The 18,878-nt window shown below is 35.5% G+C and overlaps 1 protein-coding gene across 3 annotated transcripts in view; it reads right to left on the minus strand.

Annotated features, from left to right (window-relative positions):
* The window catches only part of IFIH1 (interferon induced with helicase C domain 1), a 57,042-nt gene that overhangs the window by 11,580 nt on the left and 26,584 nt on the right, over positions 1-18,878 (minus strand). For 2 of the 3 annotated variants that reach the window (XM_045480023.1, XM_045480021.1), the window contains exons 4-10: positions 17,703-17,807; positions 12,292-12,512; positions 5,820-6,030; positions 4,707-4,924; positions 3,080-3,196; positions 997-1,120; positions 212-490 (exon numbers count right to left, since the gene is read on the minus strand). In XM_045480023.1, the coding sequence (XP_045335979.1) occupies positions 212-490; positions 997-1,120; positions 3,080-3,196; positions 4,707-4,924; positions 5,820-6,030; positions 12,292-12,512; positions 17,703-17,807 (1,275 nt within the window). The remainder of the gene's footprint in view (positions 1-211; positions 491-996; positions 1,121-3,079; positions 3,197-4,706; positions 4,925-5,819; positions 6,031-12,291; positions 12,513-17,702; positions 17,808-18,878) is intronic. The other variant, XM_045480022.1, reaches the window with a different exon arrangement.

Genomic DNA, 18,878 nt, shown 5'->3' on the forward strand with positions numbered 1-18,878 from the left:
TAGAGCCCCATATCAGGCTCTACACTAGTAGCTCAGAGGTTGCTTGGGATCTTCTCTCTCTCTCTGTATCTCTCTCTTTCTCTCTCTATAAATAAATAAATACACACTTTTTTTAAAAGAGGGCCTTTTGGGGAGCTTTTGAGAAGCAGTGGGCTCATGCCAAAGAGGCACATGCATGAGCATACACCATAAATGTCACATTGATTCTCACCTATAAATAAATCCATGAGAAATCTATCTGTCTTATCCACTCTCAAAGGCTTCTTGTCATCATCCTCATCTTCGTTACCATCATCGTTACCCTCCTCACCACTCTCATCGCTATCATCTTCTTGGACTGCAAACTTCTTTTCTTTTTCATCATTATAGAAAGCTTCCAGGTGATTATAGGCATCAATCGTTCGAATTGTATCATTAATTTGTAGGGCCTCATTGTACTTCCTCAAATGCTCTGCGCAAACTCGGTCTTTGCGATTTCCTTCTCTTGCAGCTGTAAAAGAACACATTATACGTAGTGAAATAATGGTAAAACACACCCCTACAATTGTGCTGTGGACTTGAATATGTCTTTGATACTTGTTTTGGAAATGGGCAAGTTAAGGCCCAAAATGCGCCTTGAGCTCTTAAAGCCTTTCAACCCCTGGACTGGCTATCTGAGCTCTGTTACAGCAAGAACACCTACCTGATTCTTGCTGACTCAGAAGAATAGCATGGAAAACATTTCAGTTCAGTTTGCATTTGGAGACAGAAACGTTAATATTTATCTTAATGTGTTAAACATACAATAAGTGAAAGACTCTGGAAATGAAGACAAAAATGGATAGATTGGAGCTTCTTTCCATCAGTAGATAAGAGATTAGAACATGTACATCCGTGTACTACTTCAGAGAAATTCCATCTGATATTCCATTTGCTTTCAGCTTGCTTGAGAATATATGATAGATCATCTGAAATCTTAGCATAAACATGGAAGTGTTAAGTCAAAAACCCAGTTACCTTTTTTTTCCATTTGAATGGTCCATTGTTCATAGGGTTGAGTTCCAAAATCTGACATTGGACTCATTTCACAAAAACTTTGAATCCTGGTCATTATTTCTACAAGTTTATCTTTAAATGGATCCTAAAAATAAATTATACACTTATTCTTACATGTTTATGTTGTTAAAGAAATAACATTACCTTTGTTAACATAATTTCCATGTTATAATAAATTTGGTTCATAATCTTTGTTGAGACAAAGAAACAAGTTAATCTCTGACCACTTCCTCGTATATTTATTTCTTATCCGAAACCCACCCTTAAGCCACACACACACCAACACCATGCACCCCCACTGGAATTCCCATTTTAAAAGTTTTACAAAGATAAAACTAATGAATAATAAGAAATTTGAATGCTAAGAGTAATTTTAAAATATGTAAGTTGAAGCAATACCCCAATTATTTAGAGATTGTGATGTAATTTAAGAAACATTTCCATTTGAAGAACTGGTATGATTTCTAGCAAAATAAAAAGTCAAGAGAGACTTGTGATGAGCACTGGGTGATGCATGGAATTATTGAGTCACTATATTGTACACTTGAAACTAATATAACACTGTATGTTAACTAACTGGATTATTTTTTATTTTAGAGAGACAGAGAGAAAGAGAGAGAGAGAGAAAGAGAGAGAGAGATAGAGAGAGAGAGGGAGAGAGAGAGAATCTTAAGCACGAGCTAGCATGGAGCCTGATGCGGGGCTCGATCCCATGACCTTGGGATCAGGACCTGAGCCAAAATCAAAAGTTGGACACTAACCCACTGAGCCATCCAGGTACCCCTCTAATGAATTTAAGAAAAAGTTAAGAGAGTTTAAAAAACAAAAACAAAAAAAACCAGAAGAGTGCATACTAAATGATTTCCTTTAAATAAAGTTAAAAATCTGTCAAAACCCATCTTGGTGTTAGAAGTCAGGATAGTAGTTACCCTTGGGGGATGAGTGACTGGAAGGAGAAATAAGGGCTTTTTGCGTGTTGAAAATGTTGTCTAGATTTTGACTATACAGATGTGTTCATTTTAAAACAATTCAGCAATCTGTATATTTATGAATTTGTACTTTCCTGTATGTCTGTTATACTTCAATAAAAAGCATACCCAAATTAAGTAAGTTAAAAAGTAAGATGGCAGCTTTTAAAAATTTATCCTAGGGATGTCGTGGGTTTTTTTTTTTTTTTTCAATGATGATGAGTAGAAACATGCATTTAAATTTATCAGGTAAAAGGGAATAAGTAACAAAACTGAAGGAAAATAAAGTATATTCAAATGTTCTAGTTCAGCTGGAATAGACAGTAGTCTTCTTCAGAATTTCCACCAAAATTAATCTATGGAGATTGGTCACTGACACTGGTTTAGTGCCTACGACATTTCAAACACAATATTGTCTATTATACATATTTCATGTCATTTAATCCTAACATCCTATGACGTAGATTTTCAATGACTACACTTATCATCAAGTACATAGAGCTAAAATTTATCATGCTTTTTATATTTTACAAATGAAAGTATTGACATAACATACTGATCATAATATCCAAAACAACTCAGTTGGTTTTTATAATCAGTAAAAATACTCATTTCAAAGGAACCATTAAAGTAAATATTTTACTTCTTTACTACTGTGTGTACTGTGTGTTTTCTTAAGAAAGTAAATGTGCAAATTAGGAATGATTCCCATTATCATTACCAACTGCAATTTGGTAGCAACAAAATTGTTCTGTGAAATGTCAGAAAACTAGTCCTGGAATTCACCAAGAAAGTTAAATGAATAAAATGAACTATAGTAATCTCTCTAGTTTACTTATATATAACCCTCTCTACTCTCATCCCCATGGCGTCTCTTCATATAAACTGGTAAACTAAAAGGATGGACAAGAGAATTCACAGCAGTGCTTTATCATCTAATAATACAAAAGAATAAAACTAAGTTATTTTGCTAAAAATTTAAGATAATATTCTTCGGTTTGTATAAAATAACCTTTGCATGTTTCAGTTGAGTATGGTATTATTAATCTAATAAATATAAAACTTTAAGCACATACTTCTCTGGTGTCATCTGCGATTGCAAACTTTTTGCATGGCTCTTTTATTTGGCCTTTGAGTTGATTTATATTTTCTTTCACAGTTTTAATGGTACATGCATCAAGATTGGCACATATCTGGAAAAGAGATTTTTTTCAATATTCAAATATTTAGTTTTCCTTTTCAATTGATTCAATGTAGAATTATTTTTTCATATAATAAATAAGTACCATGACTTGCTAAATATAGCATTTTAGTATTGCTTTACTGTGGATCTGATTAACCAGTACATTTATCTCAACAGACTAAAAAGAAACTTCTAAATCAGTTGGCGGATAATTCCAGAAAAGAAGTGTATTTATTCTCCTTTCTTAAATTCCATTTGCCAGCTGGAAAAACTGATATGGAAACAATATAGTAAATAAAAGAGATCAGCAGAGAATGGTTATAAGATAACCATATTATATGAGACATTTTAAAGGCCATCTTGACATCCCTGGATCATATTACCACCCTCTTATACCCATAAAAAGGACAATGTAAAGCTAGGAGCAGTTGAAGACTAGATGTGCCTGAATCTAGACTGATGTTAGTCCTTAATCCCATAATAAATTGTATTTTGGAACCAATAATTGTGCCTCTGTCTGTTGTACGTGATTTTACTGAGTCCAACTTAAAGTAAGGGACTTAAAATATAAATGCAATTGCTTTAGTACCAACATACTCCTTGGGTTTCTCTGAATTCATTTAACATTTGAAATCAACAATAGTACTTTATGTGGTGTTACCATTTGGGGTCAGCTGACAAGTAGTACAACTTCGAACAGAGATTTTTGTATCCCCCTTTTCCCATTCAATTTGAATTACTCAGAATCTGAGAATCACATAGAACAACAAAGGCACAGAAGAAAATATGCAATTTTTAAACTCATGGAGTATTGTGAAAATTAGAAACTTTCATCACTTACGCATATTTCTAAATGTTTGTTTATCTTTTTCAGAGAGAGAGAGTGCACGTGTGTGCACAGAAGGAGGGACAGAGAGAATCTGTCAGCACACAGCCTGACGTGGGGCTTGATCTTACCAGTCTCACCGACGGTGAGATCATGACCTGAGCCAAAATCAAGAATCAGATACTTAACCAACTGAGCCACCCAGGTGCCCCTTTTATTTTATTTTTTGTTTTAAAATGTTCATTTATTTATTTTTTGAGAGAGATAGATTGCTTATTTCTATATCAAATGGATCATTAAGTTTAGCAATAAGAGTGGATATTTAAAATTAGGTATTTCATTTACCCCAATTTTTCATTTATTATATCTGCACTCCATAATTTTTGTGACATTTTTATATGCCATAGTAATCAATTAAGGCATATTACTGTTTGGTAGAAGATTGAATATATTTATTTTAACTAAAACACATTGATTTAACTTAATCAATGATCACGAAATACCTTCTGTTATGTACTCCATGGCATTTGGACCTCAATCTACTCAAAAAGCCCAAGAAGCACGGGCATTTGCTTTAGGTTTTTGTTGTTGTTGTTGCTGTTATTGTTGTTGTTGTTATACATAACATATACATATACATATACATATACATATACATATACATATACATTATGTTACATACATAATGGCTTACTTTTAAAATATGTTCTTTGGCTTCAGCTTGCCTTTTGGCTCCTCCAACACCTGGTGAAGCTGTCAGTCCTAGTATCTGAGGTAGGGGAATCACTGGTTTGCATTCTTTCTTGAGTTTATTGTTTCTCAACTTCTGTTTCAAGTAACGCCTCATGATGTTATTATAGACTGCTTCTTTGTTGGTGTGATGGCATTCATCAATAACGATGAGGGAAAAGTCTTAAAAGAAAATCCAAGTGGTTTATTTGTCCATACCAGCGAGGTATAGTGAAGAAAAGTACCTTTAAGTTAGTAAACTGAGGTGCCATGGTGATGTCTTTTCTCGAGCAGAATTCTGGCACAGACCTATTTTTAAGAGGGCAATGTGACTATGCCAGTAACCTGTACATCCAGAGGTCCGTATATATTAATCATGAAACTATTCCTGTTAGATATTGCCCCGATTTAATAGATTCATTTCAGAAAGTTTATAAAGGCACAAAGTGTTATGGGATAGAATTCAATCTCTGCCTATATTCTCCCAAATTAATCAGGATTACACTTAAATTAATTAGGATTACACTTTTGTTCTTTAATAACACATTTAATTTTAAGTGGCTGAAGGCTTTTTTTTTATGTCAAATGAGAACCATACCATTTAAACAGAGATAATTCTGCCTTGTTTTAACATTGAATTTAATTATTATCATTATTATGATGAATATATATACTTCTTTCCCTTTCTCTCACTTTTTCTTCCCATTCCCCCAAAATAGAAAGGACTGTATTTTATTCTACGGAAACATGGCAGATCTAACAGTATCCATTAGCATATGAAAATAACTTGTTGGTACATAGAAATAAAAAGTAAATAGAAAGTCCAGTGAGTGCTTGATTTAATAATGTATCCTTATGTATATAAAGGGATCTAATTAAAAATATACCAAAATCTTTGTACGTTTCCCCAAGAAAGTAGAAGAGTTTAATGAAAACTTAAGCAATGAAAGACAATCTAAATCAGAGATACTCTTTTAAATCAGCATTTTGAAGATTATTTAACAAATACAGCCTCTGTTACTATCATTGATATTACTACTAATTCTTCTTTTACCAAAATACAAACACTTCAACCAACCTGACAACTGGACACCATCATCTTCTCCTATTTCTGAGTTTAAAAGGGAGTTTTCAAGGATCTGGGCTGTACTGATGATAACATCATAGGTTTTGACAACTTCTGGAAATGATATTTTCAATTGGGTATCACCACTTAATCCAATAGTATGATACCATTTCTTCAAAAATGGTTCAAACTCTTTGCGGAAGAGCTGTTCAACTAGTGGTACCTTTAAAAATGCCAAAATTAAAAAAAAAGAGAGAGAGAGAGCATGGTCAAAGCAAAAGGAGTATTGATCAAAGGCCTACTATGTGCCAAGCATTATCAGAGGTGTTTACATTATCAGTTAATTAAGCATAATGACCTATCCAATTTGTCAGTAAGCATTTACTGAACGCCTATTAGGTGTAGACATTGTATCTGAGACACAAAATGTTTAAGATATGGCTGACAACTTCAAGGAACAGTCTAGCTAAGCACATAGACTAAGACTAAACAACAAAAAAGCACAACTTATTAAAACACAATATAATAATTCTCTCATAGAAATATATACAAAGTGACAGCAAAGAGGCAGAAGCAAATGACTGCTCAAAAGAAAGGTTTAGAAGGAATTCTAATCAAGTAGGCCATGAGTCAATGACGAGATAAATGAAAACCAAGGCTGGATAAGAAATAAATTTTGAATTCATAGATCAGGGCCAAGCTATAAAGGGTTGTGAATACCACACAGAATATTTTAAATTTACTATAGTTCATAGGACCTTATGAGTTGTGTTTAGCGTTGATTTATTCCTGCTGTTTGTTTTGGGATGGGGCCAGAGACAATATGCCTAAAAAATTGAAGACAGCAGAGAACCAAAACTGAGGAGGTAAGACATTGCTTCGGAGAGCAGATGTGCAGTGAAGGGGCAGACCACTAAAATGGCTTTGGTGGCTGAGAAAGAACAAACAAGCAAACAGGCTTGGCAAAATAAGTGGAAATCTTTCAGACTTGACTGACATTGTTGAGTGGGAGTATGCTGGCATTGAGGTTACTCAGTGTAATTGGCAATTCACAGTATCGTTGCATTCACTAGCTGGTCAACATGTCACTCTTTTGAAGACCCTGACCTGAAAGACCATCTGGAGATCAGAATATGGAACCCAGTGATAGATACCATAGAGAACATGAATGGCAACATCCAGGATAAAGAAGGCACCCGGACCCCTGCCCCCCAACCCCCGGCCAGCAAAGATTCATCCTTGCAGGCAAGGAGCTGGAAGATGGCCACATTCTTTCTGGCTACAACATACAGAAAGTGTCAACCCTGTATCTGGTCCTCTGTCTAAGGGGTGGCTATTAATTCTTCAGTCTTGCATTCATACTGCCCAATGATGGCATCACTCTGCATTATAGCCATCTGCCCCAATTTAAGTTTAGAAATTACCAGTTTCAGTAACAGCCGAACCTGGTGAAAGTTTTAATAAAAGATTTATTGCATGGTAGTTAAAAAAAAAAAAAAAAAAGAATCCTTTCAGCTGGCTCTCCATATGTCATAGCATCTGCTGAAGGTGGCTGAGTTGATACCTGAATGTTATGCACTGCCCATCATTCAGAATACCTCCTAGATCAAGGGAAAGGAATAACCAGGCCATCTTGAAGGTTATATGCTAGGAGAATTTATACCATGGAAGCCTAGGGATGTACAGTGTGGCAAATAGGGAACTGGCAGGAAGAGTTTCAAGGGCAAGCATCAAAGAATAAGCGTTATATTCCTCATAATGTGATTACCAGATAATGTGATCAATGGTTATCTTTCTATTGGTCTGCAGAACATGTGTTATTCATCTTTTTTACTTGAGGTGAGTCCTACTTATGTGTAAAATGAGAGCTGGCTGATACCCCTGGCTGAGAACAGTGTAATGACACTGTCTTGTATCATTATTTAGTAGAAATGATGAACTTGTCCAAGAGTCAATGTGGAGGGGGAAGGGGTTAAAATGGAATCTATGAATTTTAAGGAAACAGCGTGGACCTAAAATCAAAAACCAAGTTTGATTAGTGGACGAAAATAACACAAGGTGAAAAGACTAAGAAGAGAAACTTTCCGTTAGTATTTGTTTTTGTTTTTGTCAAGGTAAAAGTCTCTGGTCTACCTGCCACAAAATCACTTGAGAGATTTGGAAAATGAAGACTCCTGGGCCCCACCAAAGAACTACTGAATCTAGGCACCATCTCTGGGGACAAAACATTGAAACCTGCGCTTATATGAAGCCTCTCATATGACAGTAAGGCTTTAAAATTTGAGAATCGCAGCTCTTGTCTCACTTACACAAACTCATTTCTGATACATTTTTCTAGAACTATCCTTTTCATTCTACTTATATGAGACAGGGGAAATGATCTGAGGAAGTAAGAGAGATTCTGAAGAAGAGAATGGAAATTAAGCTTAATGGAAGGAGATAGTAAGATCCAGAGGAAAGAAAGTCAGCTCTGAAAATGACTTCAGCCATCTGCTTATTATGTGACCTGGGACAAGTTACTGAATCATCTGAATCATCTCAATTTCCACATCAGTAAAATGAGGATAATGTTAGTCCTACGGTAGAGTTGTTGTGAAAATTAAATGAAATAGAGGCTGTCATTTTCTGGGTACTCATAAAAATTTCCTGATATTTTGCTAATCCTTTTATTCTAGCTGTAGAGTGAAAAAAGAAGGCCAGTTGGCTTCAGAAGGTAAGGATTCAAGTTTCAGCTCTGCTACTTATTGGCAGGATGATCCCTGATGGACCAATTAAAGCCTCAGAGCCTCAGTTTTCTGATAGGTAAAATGAGGATAATTATGGCTACCTCACAGAGTACCTGTGTGGATTTAATGAGGCATGATAAAAACAATTAATATTGTATCACCAAGTGCAATACAATATTAATTATTATATTGTTAATACACATCTCTAATTTCTTAGATTGTAGATTCCTGAGGACAGGATCCGCCTTTGATTTGTCTTTAAACACCCTCATGCTGCTGAGTGATTTAAGAATCTCTGTACCATGGGGTGACAAAGCGACCTGGGGTTCTGCCCGTAAAGGATGAGTCAAGAACTTTCAAAGAAGAAGCATCTTCTGGTCTACAGAACAAAAATAAGTTTTCACAGGAGGTAGCAGGTGTTGGAAATCCTGATACTCACTCTGGGTGGCATTGACTTCCTACTGAAGGACACAGAGAAAGCCAGATGCAAGTCTGACATGGCTAATTGGGAGGTGTGTGGTCCTCTTGGAGCCTTTTCCTGAGATGTGACAGAGTGCCTGCCAAGACTAATCAAACCCAACTGCTACCCACTTCTGCTGAATCATATGGGGCTGTATTATAGCATCTGAAGGAACCTGGGATTTATCTCTCGTGATGTTGAAGCCCTAGATAGGAAATAGAAAGTCTGGGAACACAGGTGGTGTTTTCATTTCTCCCTGCATTTGAAGGCGATAACTTTGGAAAGCATGGAGGCAGGGAGATGAAAGTAAACGGTGTTAGAGGGGACAGGATTTCTCTTTTCCAGATCAAGGGTGATAATACCATCTATTTGGTCAAATACAGAACTAAGCTTATGTGACATACGGAACTAGCGATTTCCTGACTCAATCAAAAAGAACTGAAGCTCATGTGCCTTTAAAATGGAAAGAAACAGGGTAATAAAGTAAACAATTATGACATATATGGAAGAACCAGTGGAGGGATTTCTAGTAATTCTTAGGGAAAAGCAATAGAGAAGCAGATGAGGAATTAGACTTATGTCCTTAAATGTCTACACAACAGGGCAGTGAATATGAATAATTAATGAGGATAATTTAACATTCAAACATGGCTGCAAATGTGGATTCATAAGAATCACCTAGTTGCATGAGATGAATGGTTTGTGATGAGCATACAGCACTGAGAGGGAGTCATTAGTCATTATAAGAAGGAGACACATTAGGTGCATACAAAACCCTGTGACCTGCAATGATCAGTCAACATGCAGAAGATGAAGAAACGAATGTTAAGTATTTACATTTAGGCTCAAAAAATTAACTGCACAAAAATAACTTAAAAGGCTTCTAGTCTAACAGATTTTCGGACAAAAAGAAACTGAGGCTTTTAGTTTATGGCAAACTCCAGATGAGTCTGTGGGTGCTGGCACCGGTGATAAAGGCAAACCTGCTCATGGCTTCGTGTCACATGGGCTTACTGTCTACACTGATAAGACCGTATCTGTAGTATTTTGCCCAACTCTGAGCACTGTATTTTAAGAAGTCTCAAAAAGGATGGGCACTCAGGATGATGAAAAATCTGGAAACCATGTTATATGAAAAAGAGTTAAAGGGACTAGGAATATTTATCCCAGGGAATCAAAAGAAAAATGACACAGGAACCACATTTCTGCCTTCTCTATGTGAAGGGCAGTCACAAGGCAGGAGAATTAATACTTATTGTGTATAATCACAGAGGAAAGAACTCCAACCAATGAGTGTGGATTCTAGAGAAACAGATTTTGCTAGGGCTTTCCTTCTGAGTCAGTTATTCAAAGAATGGATCAAGCTATCTTATTAAAATGGGGACTTTCTGGATATTCCAGCTTACTCAGCAGAGGTGAGAGAACCACCCTGCAATGGATAAGCACTGGATCTTGAAGTTCTCTTTCAGCTCTAATAGTTTATGACCCTGTGGCCTGATAAGAAAAGGGAATCAAAAATATACCTTAGGTGTTGAGGCTTCATGCTTTGGAGGAGGTGGTGTAACTAACAAAGAGATAGATAGAGAGGGAAGGAGAGCCTGTAGGGAGGGTGATGGTGAGGCTGAGGTTGAGGAAATTAAACTGTAGAATATTCAAATGGTATCAAGAACTCCAGCTGAAGTATCTTCAAATCCAGTTAACTCTGTTTTTTTCTCCAAACCTGGCATTAAGACCCTGTTCAACTAGTTAGGAAGTTCCATTTACAAAGTTTTGGAGGTGAGGAAGAGGGAGGGGAAGAAAAACTAATATTCACTGAATCATTCCTAGGCTTTAGACAGATTATCTAATTTAAATTTCAGAGCAGCTGTATAGGGTACTATAATTTTGTTCACTTTACAGATGAGGAAACTAAAGTGAGAGAAGTTAGGAATCTGTCCAAGGTTAAACTACTGGTAGGAAGAAGTAGTAGTCAAAGCTAGATTCCTTTTATTCCAAAAGATAATGTCCTTGGGGCGCCTGGGTGGCGCAGTCGGTTAAGCATCCGACTTCAGCCAGGTCACGATCTCGCGGTTCGTGAGTTCGAGCCCCGCGTCGGGCTCTGGGCTGATGGCTCAGAGCCTGGAGCCTGTTTCCGATTCTGTGTCTCCCTCTCTCTCTGCCCCTCCCCCGTTCATGCTCTGTCTCTCTCTGTCCCAAAAATAAATAAACGTTGAAAAAAAAATTAAAAAAAAAATCTATACTTAAAAAAAAGATAATGTCCTTAATAAAGACACTATGTGAAAAGCTATGGGCAAATAAATTCTGGTGCATCCCTATTGTCACAAAAGAAATAAAAGTATTCTAATAATAGTCACTTAAGCATAAAGATCTTTTGACTTAGTAGATGTATATAGAATGCATTTGGAACCAAATGATAGAAATTACGCAGATCATAGATTCTGAGTATGTTACTTCAGTACTGAAAAGCAGGTTGCAACTAAAACTTTAAGCATAACAGAAATCCAAAAACACAGGAAAGCTGTATAGTCTGTTGCTATATTTTTGGTAAGGGTCATGATGAAAACCGAGTTATTGTAAGTAATAGAGAAAAGACTATTTTGGCCATGGAAATGTATACTCAATTTTACTCCATAAAAGTAAAAATTAATCCACTCAATATGCAAATTAATAAACTCATTTATCTGAATAAAGCTCAAAAAAGTAGATTTTGTTTTATCGTAAAGGGGAATTATACCTGTTTACGAAGATTGGTCTTTAAATATCCCAGGACATAAATTACTAGAGGGAAACCTCAGTTACATTTCAAATAGCATCTTTGTATAATTATTGAAAGTTAGTCATCGATTTTCCTTTTTAACTTGATTCACTTAATTTTCTCTTTATCTTCACATAAATTATACATATTCTGGATAAGGAGGATTTACCACCTTTAACTAAGGGCCAACAGTTAAGGAGACTTCAAAAGACAATATTTGATCCTAGATTCCAGTAATATTTTGAGGTCATTCATGTCCACATACAGTGATAAATTAGTGCCAGTTAACCTTAAAGAATATCTGGGTAAATGTATTCTTAATACCTAAATAACAGCTATTTGATCTTTGCTCTGGTCTTATGAAGCAAAATCATTTTAAAAGCTAATAACTTAGATATCATTTAACTGTAAAAGCAAAGACATAAAGTAAAATAAAAGATCACTCTTAATTACACTAAATCCATTGTTATAGTGTCATTTTACACATGCGTCAGAATAATAAAGTGAAAATAAACACAGTTGTATTATGTGCGATTTGAATACCTTATTGACAAGGACTATAACCTTTCCAGGTTCAGATGCTTTTTTCTTCTTGTCCAAGTGATCCTTGGCAATGTAAACGGCCACTCTGGTTTTCCCACTCCCTGTAGGGAGGCATATAATGATATTTTTCCCCTCCAAGGCTGGTTGGGCAACTTCCATTTGGTAGGGCCTGAGATGCAGTTCTGGCTCAGGGGATGCTCTTTCTGCCACATTTTCTTCCTCTGAAGGAAATTAAAAGGTAGAAAAATAAGGGAATGGGCAATAAAACAACTAACGCGAGGAAGTCTAAAACCGAATATAGGCTTCTTGTGGTTTAAATTCCCTTTCATGTGTGGTCCAACGCAATCCATTTTTCTATTTTTCCATACCAAATGGGTGTCAGCTCTCTTGGCATTTGCAGGATACAACCAGGCACTCCACCATGGAAGTGGCCTGGGGGTGGAGGTTCCTGGGGAGGAAATGAACAGGATGGTGGGCAGGGAGGGGAGGGAACAGGGGAGAGTCTTTTCAGAGAGTGCGCAAAGCCAGGGGAAATTGCAGAAAGGGCTGTAGTACAGGATTGGCAATAACAGTTCTTAATGCGTCAGACTTTCCAATTCTTTGTTGAGCCCTTATGCCCTACTTGTTTCTTTTTAGACTTTATACCTATGAATCAAGAGGAATTGGGAAAGCAGGAGTCATTAGTTCTCTTAGTTCTGTATCTGCCCCTCCCCAGCCCTTACCTTTAATTGCAAAGAAGATATTATAGCTAATGCTACTTTCCTTCATTTGAAAAACTTTATCTGACAACCAAATATCCCAAAGCTTGTTTGTCTGTCTGTATGCCTGTCTATCTATCATCTATTCCCAAACTCTAAAATGGCAAAAAAAAAAAAAAAAAAAAAAAAAAAAAAAAAAAAATTCCTATTTTTGCCATGTGAAGTAGCTAGATTAAACAAGGGTGAAGGGGAAAAACTTCCCATGCAAGCCTTTAGTTGATAGGTTGTCTTTAAAAGATGAAAAATAATTTTGTTGGTTTGAACTGAATTGTGATAAATTTAGTTTTGAATTTTGGTCTTTATCACTTCCTTGTATGTATTCTCCACATGTTTGTATTTTCCTGAAACTCACAATGCAATACATAAAAAAATATGTCCAGTTAATATAGATTTCTGAATTTAAAATTCTGATAAAGTACTAATTCTTTGAACATTAGAATAAAATCATTATAACATATCTTGGTTTAAACATGTTTTGTTTAAAAGTGACCAGATTTATCTATATTAGCCAGGGGAAAAAGATCTAAAAATGTATAACCTATCATGTGGAATGCAGTAAAATAAATATTATATCAATTTAAAAGCCTGTCTTATGCTTTATATAGTCATAAGGAAAAAATGAAATGACAGCACTTAGTACTTCATTACACATGAAGTGTTCTTTCTCTTATCAATGATTGCAAAAAAACTAAACCAACATAATCCCATTAACTTCACAAAAATTGCTGATGGTTCCATTTCAGCAACTGGATGATTCTGTTTAAATGGGTTTTAACTTGTCGTGATAGTCCTATCTGCATAGGTAGGAAAATTCACACCAAATACCACTTAGTAAGAGTCATCTACTAACCTGGCAGGAAATTTGTCTTCTGTATGGATGAGTAAACAAAGATGCAATACATTTAAGTTATCATTGGATCATCTGCCGATTCATTTAATATGATTTTCAGGAGAAACTCATTTAAGATCACCAGCATTTAAAAATATGCATTTACAAGTTTGCTCTCCATGCTTGTTTTGAACTCTACAGCAATCATAATGATTCATCTTCTATTACATTTATGTAAGGTTCAGATTTACTTAAGAATATCATTTCTTCTCTGCTAAGTGGCTTTTATAGATTATCAAAATCGTACCATTCTACCTACATTACCAGCATTGATCACCTAACTTCCAAAAGAGCAAGAATATTTGCAAAGGAAGATGTATTTTAAATTGCGTTTAACACCAAGATCCAGTTATTTACTTTTGCTAAATTGATATTTAATTTAGGAAATTCATTAGAAGATATTAACAGATTCCCTTTGTTTAATTTCACTCCAGGTATATTTTTGCATGGATTTTTAAAAATAATAAAATTCTGGTTCCCTCGTCGTAGTTAAATGTACTTCTTTAATCATTTCCCCTTTTTATTTTTCACACTTCCTACTATATCCTTGGGTGATACAAATTAAAAAGAGAAATTAGAGCAATTTTCTGTCTTTTTCCCAAGTAATCTAAAACTAAGTCAAATGAGCACAACGTCAATACCGCTTATGCGTACTAGCTATTTATTATACCGAAAAACGTAAGATGAGTTAGGAAGCTAAAAGGACTATCATGTTCAAGATTTGATTCTAGAGCCAAAGTTGTGATGTTTCCCTGCTACTTACCTCATCATGCACCACTAATTGATTGTGCAGTAATTATTCACTAGGTGGCTCTTATGTGCCATGCAGCCCCAGGAATGGAGTCCTTGTCTTCAAGGACTTCAGGGTCTAAAGCACTATATGCTGCAGCCACTAACAATGTCTGGCTATTAGACAGATAGCTCTATTAGCTTCCATACTTTTGAGTCAACTCTAGGAAACTTGATGGGTAGCCCCAAGTTTAAAAGAGAAACACAGAGTGAATATGGAAAAAATCAGAGTTGGATTCATTGTGAGAACAGCATCCAAAGAAGAGCTGGGTGAGTGCTAAATATTCAGCCTGATTCTTGCCTTATCACATCCTCTGACATAGGGATGGAAGAATTTATCCACATAAGCAATGAAAAGAGAATTTTCTCTTCTCTGTCACCAGAAGGAGAGAACTGGGCGGGTGTCAAGGAGCCAGGAGCCAATTTCCTTTATAAAAGAAATGTTTGGGTTTTTGTTTGTTTGTTTTTTTGTTTCTTTTTGGCTTGCTTTGAAAAGCAAAATCAATTAAATGCAATAATGAATGTGGTATTTAAAATATGCACAAGCTTTGAATAACACTGTGCCCTTCCTCTACAACAAATATTGATTGAAGACCTTGAAATTATACTATGCCATATAAATGGTCAAAAAATAAAATCAAATAGGACTTAAATAATAACATTTTATTGGAACTACACCATGTGGCACATTTCATTCTCACATTGATTTTGACAGCTGAGTTATTCTTGGAGAGAAAAGGTCTGTCACTGCATGTGTTTGAAATCGACAAAGTATTCCTTTACCTATAGTATGTAACCACGGAAAAATACGCCATTCCAGCTGGACAAACATTAATAGGTATTACCTCAAAATAGTAAGGAAATACTTTCTACATATCAGGCCAATGCGTATTGCCAAAAACATTGCCACTTTGTGAGATGCAGTGTATCTCTCTAAAAATGAGAAACAGAAAAACAAAAAAGCCTTCCCTAGCATAATTAGAATATTTAAACTTTAGGAGCCTTATTAATCGTGTTTTCCTATGATGAAATACTTCCACAAAGGAACACAATGCTATGGTATTGGGTCACATCCATGAGCCTTATGTCCCATTGTGTAACTGTTGAAGGTGGACAAAGGACATATGAAATAGAGTCCCTTTGCTGCCAGCCTGAAAGGTTAAGATATAATCGCAAACACTGTGATGCTTTTTAGAAATTAAATGTATGTTTACCAATTTGCAATTTATCTAAACCTTTTTTGAACTGATTTCTAATTCACTCTACATGATGCACCTGAGGGAAAGAAATCTCATAATTTTGTAAATTCAGAATTTTACTACCCACTATGCGAAGTAATTCTTCATTTCTAAGCACTGACCCCATCTAGAACTTCAATGGGTGCCCTTTGAAAATGAGTTTGTCTTCAAATGTATTTGCCTTTGAAAATGTATTTGCTTTTTAAAAGTAGGTTGCGTTCAGATTTATCACGTCTTTCATGCCACATTGAGGACTGAAAATCAGTAAATAGTTACATTTGCTAACAGCTCTAAATAGACAAAATGGCCAACACATAGGGGATGCCCATTAAATATTTATTGAATGAATGAGTATTGTTGAAAAGCCCTTACTTAGACAAACAAAAATTAGGATGAGGTCCAGAAGCTTAAAACAACCATAAAGATGTTAAATATTAGCTAGAGCACAGTTTGAGCTCTAACAGCAATAACATTTAATAGAAATGTTAATTATTAAATCTAACAGTTGTTTGCATAGCAAGTATAGAAAATTCAGATACAATCCACAGAACTAAGCATAGGCCAATAACTTAATAAACACTGCCTGCAGTGAACAGAAAATGAATTAACCCTTTAAAAGCTTGGAAAGCTTTTAGAGCAGATGACCATTTTCATGTAAATGATTTTGTCCCTTCAGGACTATTCTAGCTAAATTTCTATAATTCTTCAGACAATGCAGGGTAATCTGAAATACACAACATTTTCCAAGTGTTTTCTACAACTCAATCACAAAACAAATGAATACAAAAGTAATTTGTGTTTCTGAATTTGCCAATTTCCTACCGATTCTTAGCTGGCCACATTGCAAAGCATTTTTTGTTTGTTTATAATTTGTTAATTTAATTGTGAGATACTTCAAACACCAGACGAATACAGAGAGGTGTATAACAAATCTCCGAGGATCTATCACCTATTCTTAGAAAATGTTAACATTTTAGTTCAGTAGTAATCATTGGAACTGCACATTCAATCAACAGAAAGAAGCGATATGAATTTGACCAGACTGACAACATTTAGGCAATCTGATAACAGGAAGTATTGCTAAAGTGTGGCATTGAGAAGAGGCGCTCTCGTTTATTGCTGGTGTGCTACCAGCTAATAGAGGGAGCAATTAGGGAAACACCTAATAAAGTTCTCATTTAGTGACAAAAGTGTTTTTGCAAACTCTACTCCTATGCGAGAGATATTTAGGGAAACTGAAACTCTCTTAACTACACGTGTCATTTTTAGTTTTTCATTTTAAAAGGACTCTTGTTATCTGCAGCTAATCTACAGAGTCACCATCATCTTATTGACAGTATTAATGGATTTGTTTTAAAAGTATTTTAATTAAAAAAAATAACGTTTGGAACACATGTACCAAACTGAATACATCATTTAAATGCAGTCAAATTAACTGAAACAGACAGCATAAATAAAATAGATGACATAATTCTATGGAAGGTGACATATGCATATTCTTATCGACACCAAAAAGATAAGTACTGGATCAAAAATTAGAGAGCTTGATTCTAAGACTTTTATAAGTTGTACTTTTGAAGAAAGTGAATGGCAAAGTTCCAAAACTACTTCAACTGGAGAAAAGAATTGCTTTAATTGCATAAATACATTAGGGAGGGTATGAACAGCCCCCATGCTTTCCACTATATGGCGTCTTATTTCACACTTTTTAAGGTTTACACAACAGTTAGGCAGTACCTGAATCACTTCCCATGGTGCCTGAATCACTGCCCATGTTGCTGTTATGTCCAAGACTTTCATCTAAGCAGCTGACACTTCCTTCTGCCAAACTTGTGTCTGATTCTGCAAAGGAAAACATTTTAAAATATTTTAAAAATATTTCTGAGAATAAACGTATTTTAACTGCACACCTCTACAGCACACAGTACATACAGTTCAATGCAAGTGGAAAAGGCACACCCAGACAATTATGAATAAAAGGTAAGAGTTCCTGGCAAGCAACATTTAAAAAGTCTACTATGGATGAGCAGCTGTCGGGTAGTGAATCAAACACATATACCTACTTGAAGTATCATACATCCGATTCGAGAGCAAATACAAATTTGTAAACACGTGTGACTTTTGATGTCCCCCCACCATGTAAGTTTTGTGCAAGAAGAGAAGATCTAGGCTTCATGGTGGCATTGAGACAAAAAGTACTACACAGAAACCACTGAGTTATTTTAACATAATATGGCAGGGAATTAATAAAGGATAAAGAATTGATAAACCACATGGTTCTATTGATTGGTTCTGAAAAGAACAGTTCAGCGATAAACATTACTTCAAAATCTCACAAAGAATTTGCTCAAAAAGAATATCATTAAAGCCTGGCACTGCAGTTGTAATGGAAGCTTCTGTGAGGCTGGAAATAAATGTTTTCCTTTACTACAATTAAACTAAGCTTCCATCAAAAAGTCACCATGAGGATGAATGTCAAGAGCATTCCCTTAACTTGTTAATCCCGATTTTTGGTTTTCAGTACTCAGCATCAATTCCTTTGGAAAATCTTTTTTTCCCTCTAGGGAAGACTTCCCTCTTTACAGTTTATTGCCAAGGATTTATGCCATCTTATCCACAGGGATCAGAACTATTGCTAAGCTGGGAAAAGTAAATGAAAGATGGCAGCAAACGTCAGCCCTGGAATCAGGACTTGTGAAATTTGCTGTTGAGGTTGCTCTGAGCCTAACTTGCCCTCATTTAAAATGGGGCTAGTACAATTCACCCTCCAGAATTTGATAACCAGTAAGTAATATTAGGTACAGTAAACTCTTACCACTGCACTTCAGTGCTGATAATTGGAAAATGAAATAAAAATCAAGTTGTTGATTAGTATTAGGGCAGGAGTTCCATTACATACCGTTCTTCTTACAA

The sequence above is a fragment of the Leopardus geoffroyi genome, chromosome C1 (genome assembly GCF_018350155.1).
Source record: "Leopardus geoffroyi isolate Oge1 chromosome C1, O.geoffroyi_Oge1_pat1.0, whole genome shotgun sequence".
NCBI lineage: Eukaryota > Metazoa > Chordata > Mammalia > Carnivora > Felidae > Leopardus > Leopardus geoffroyi.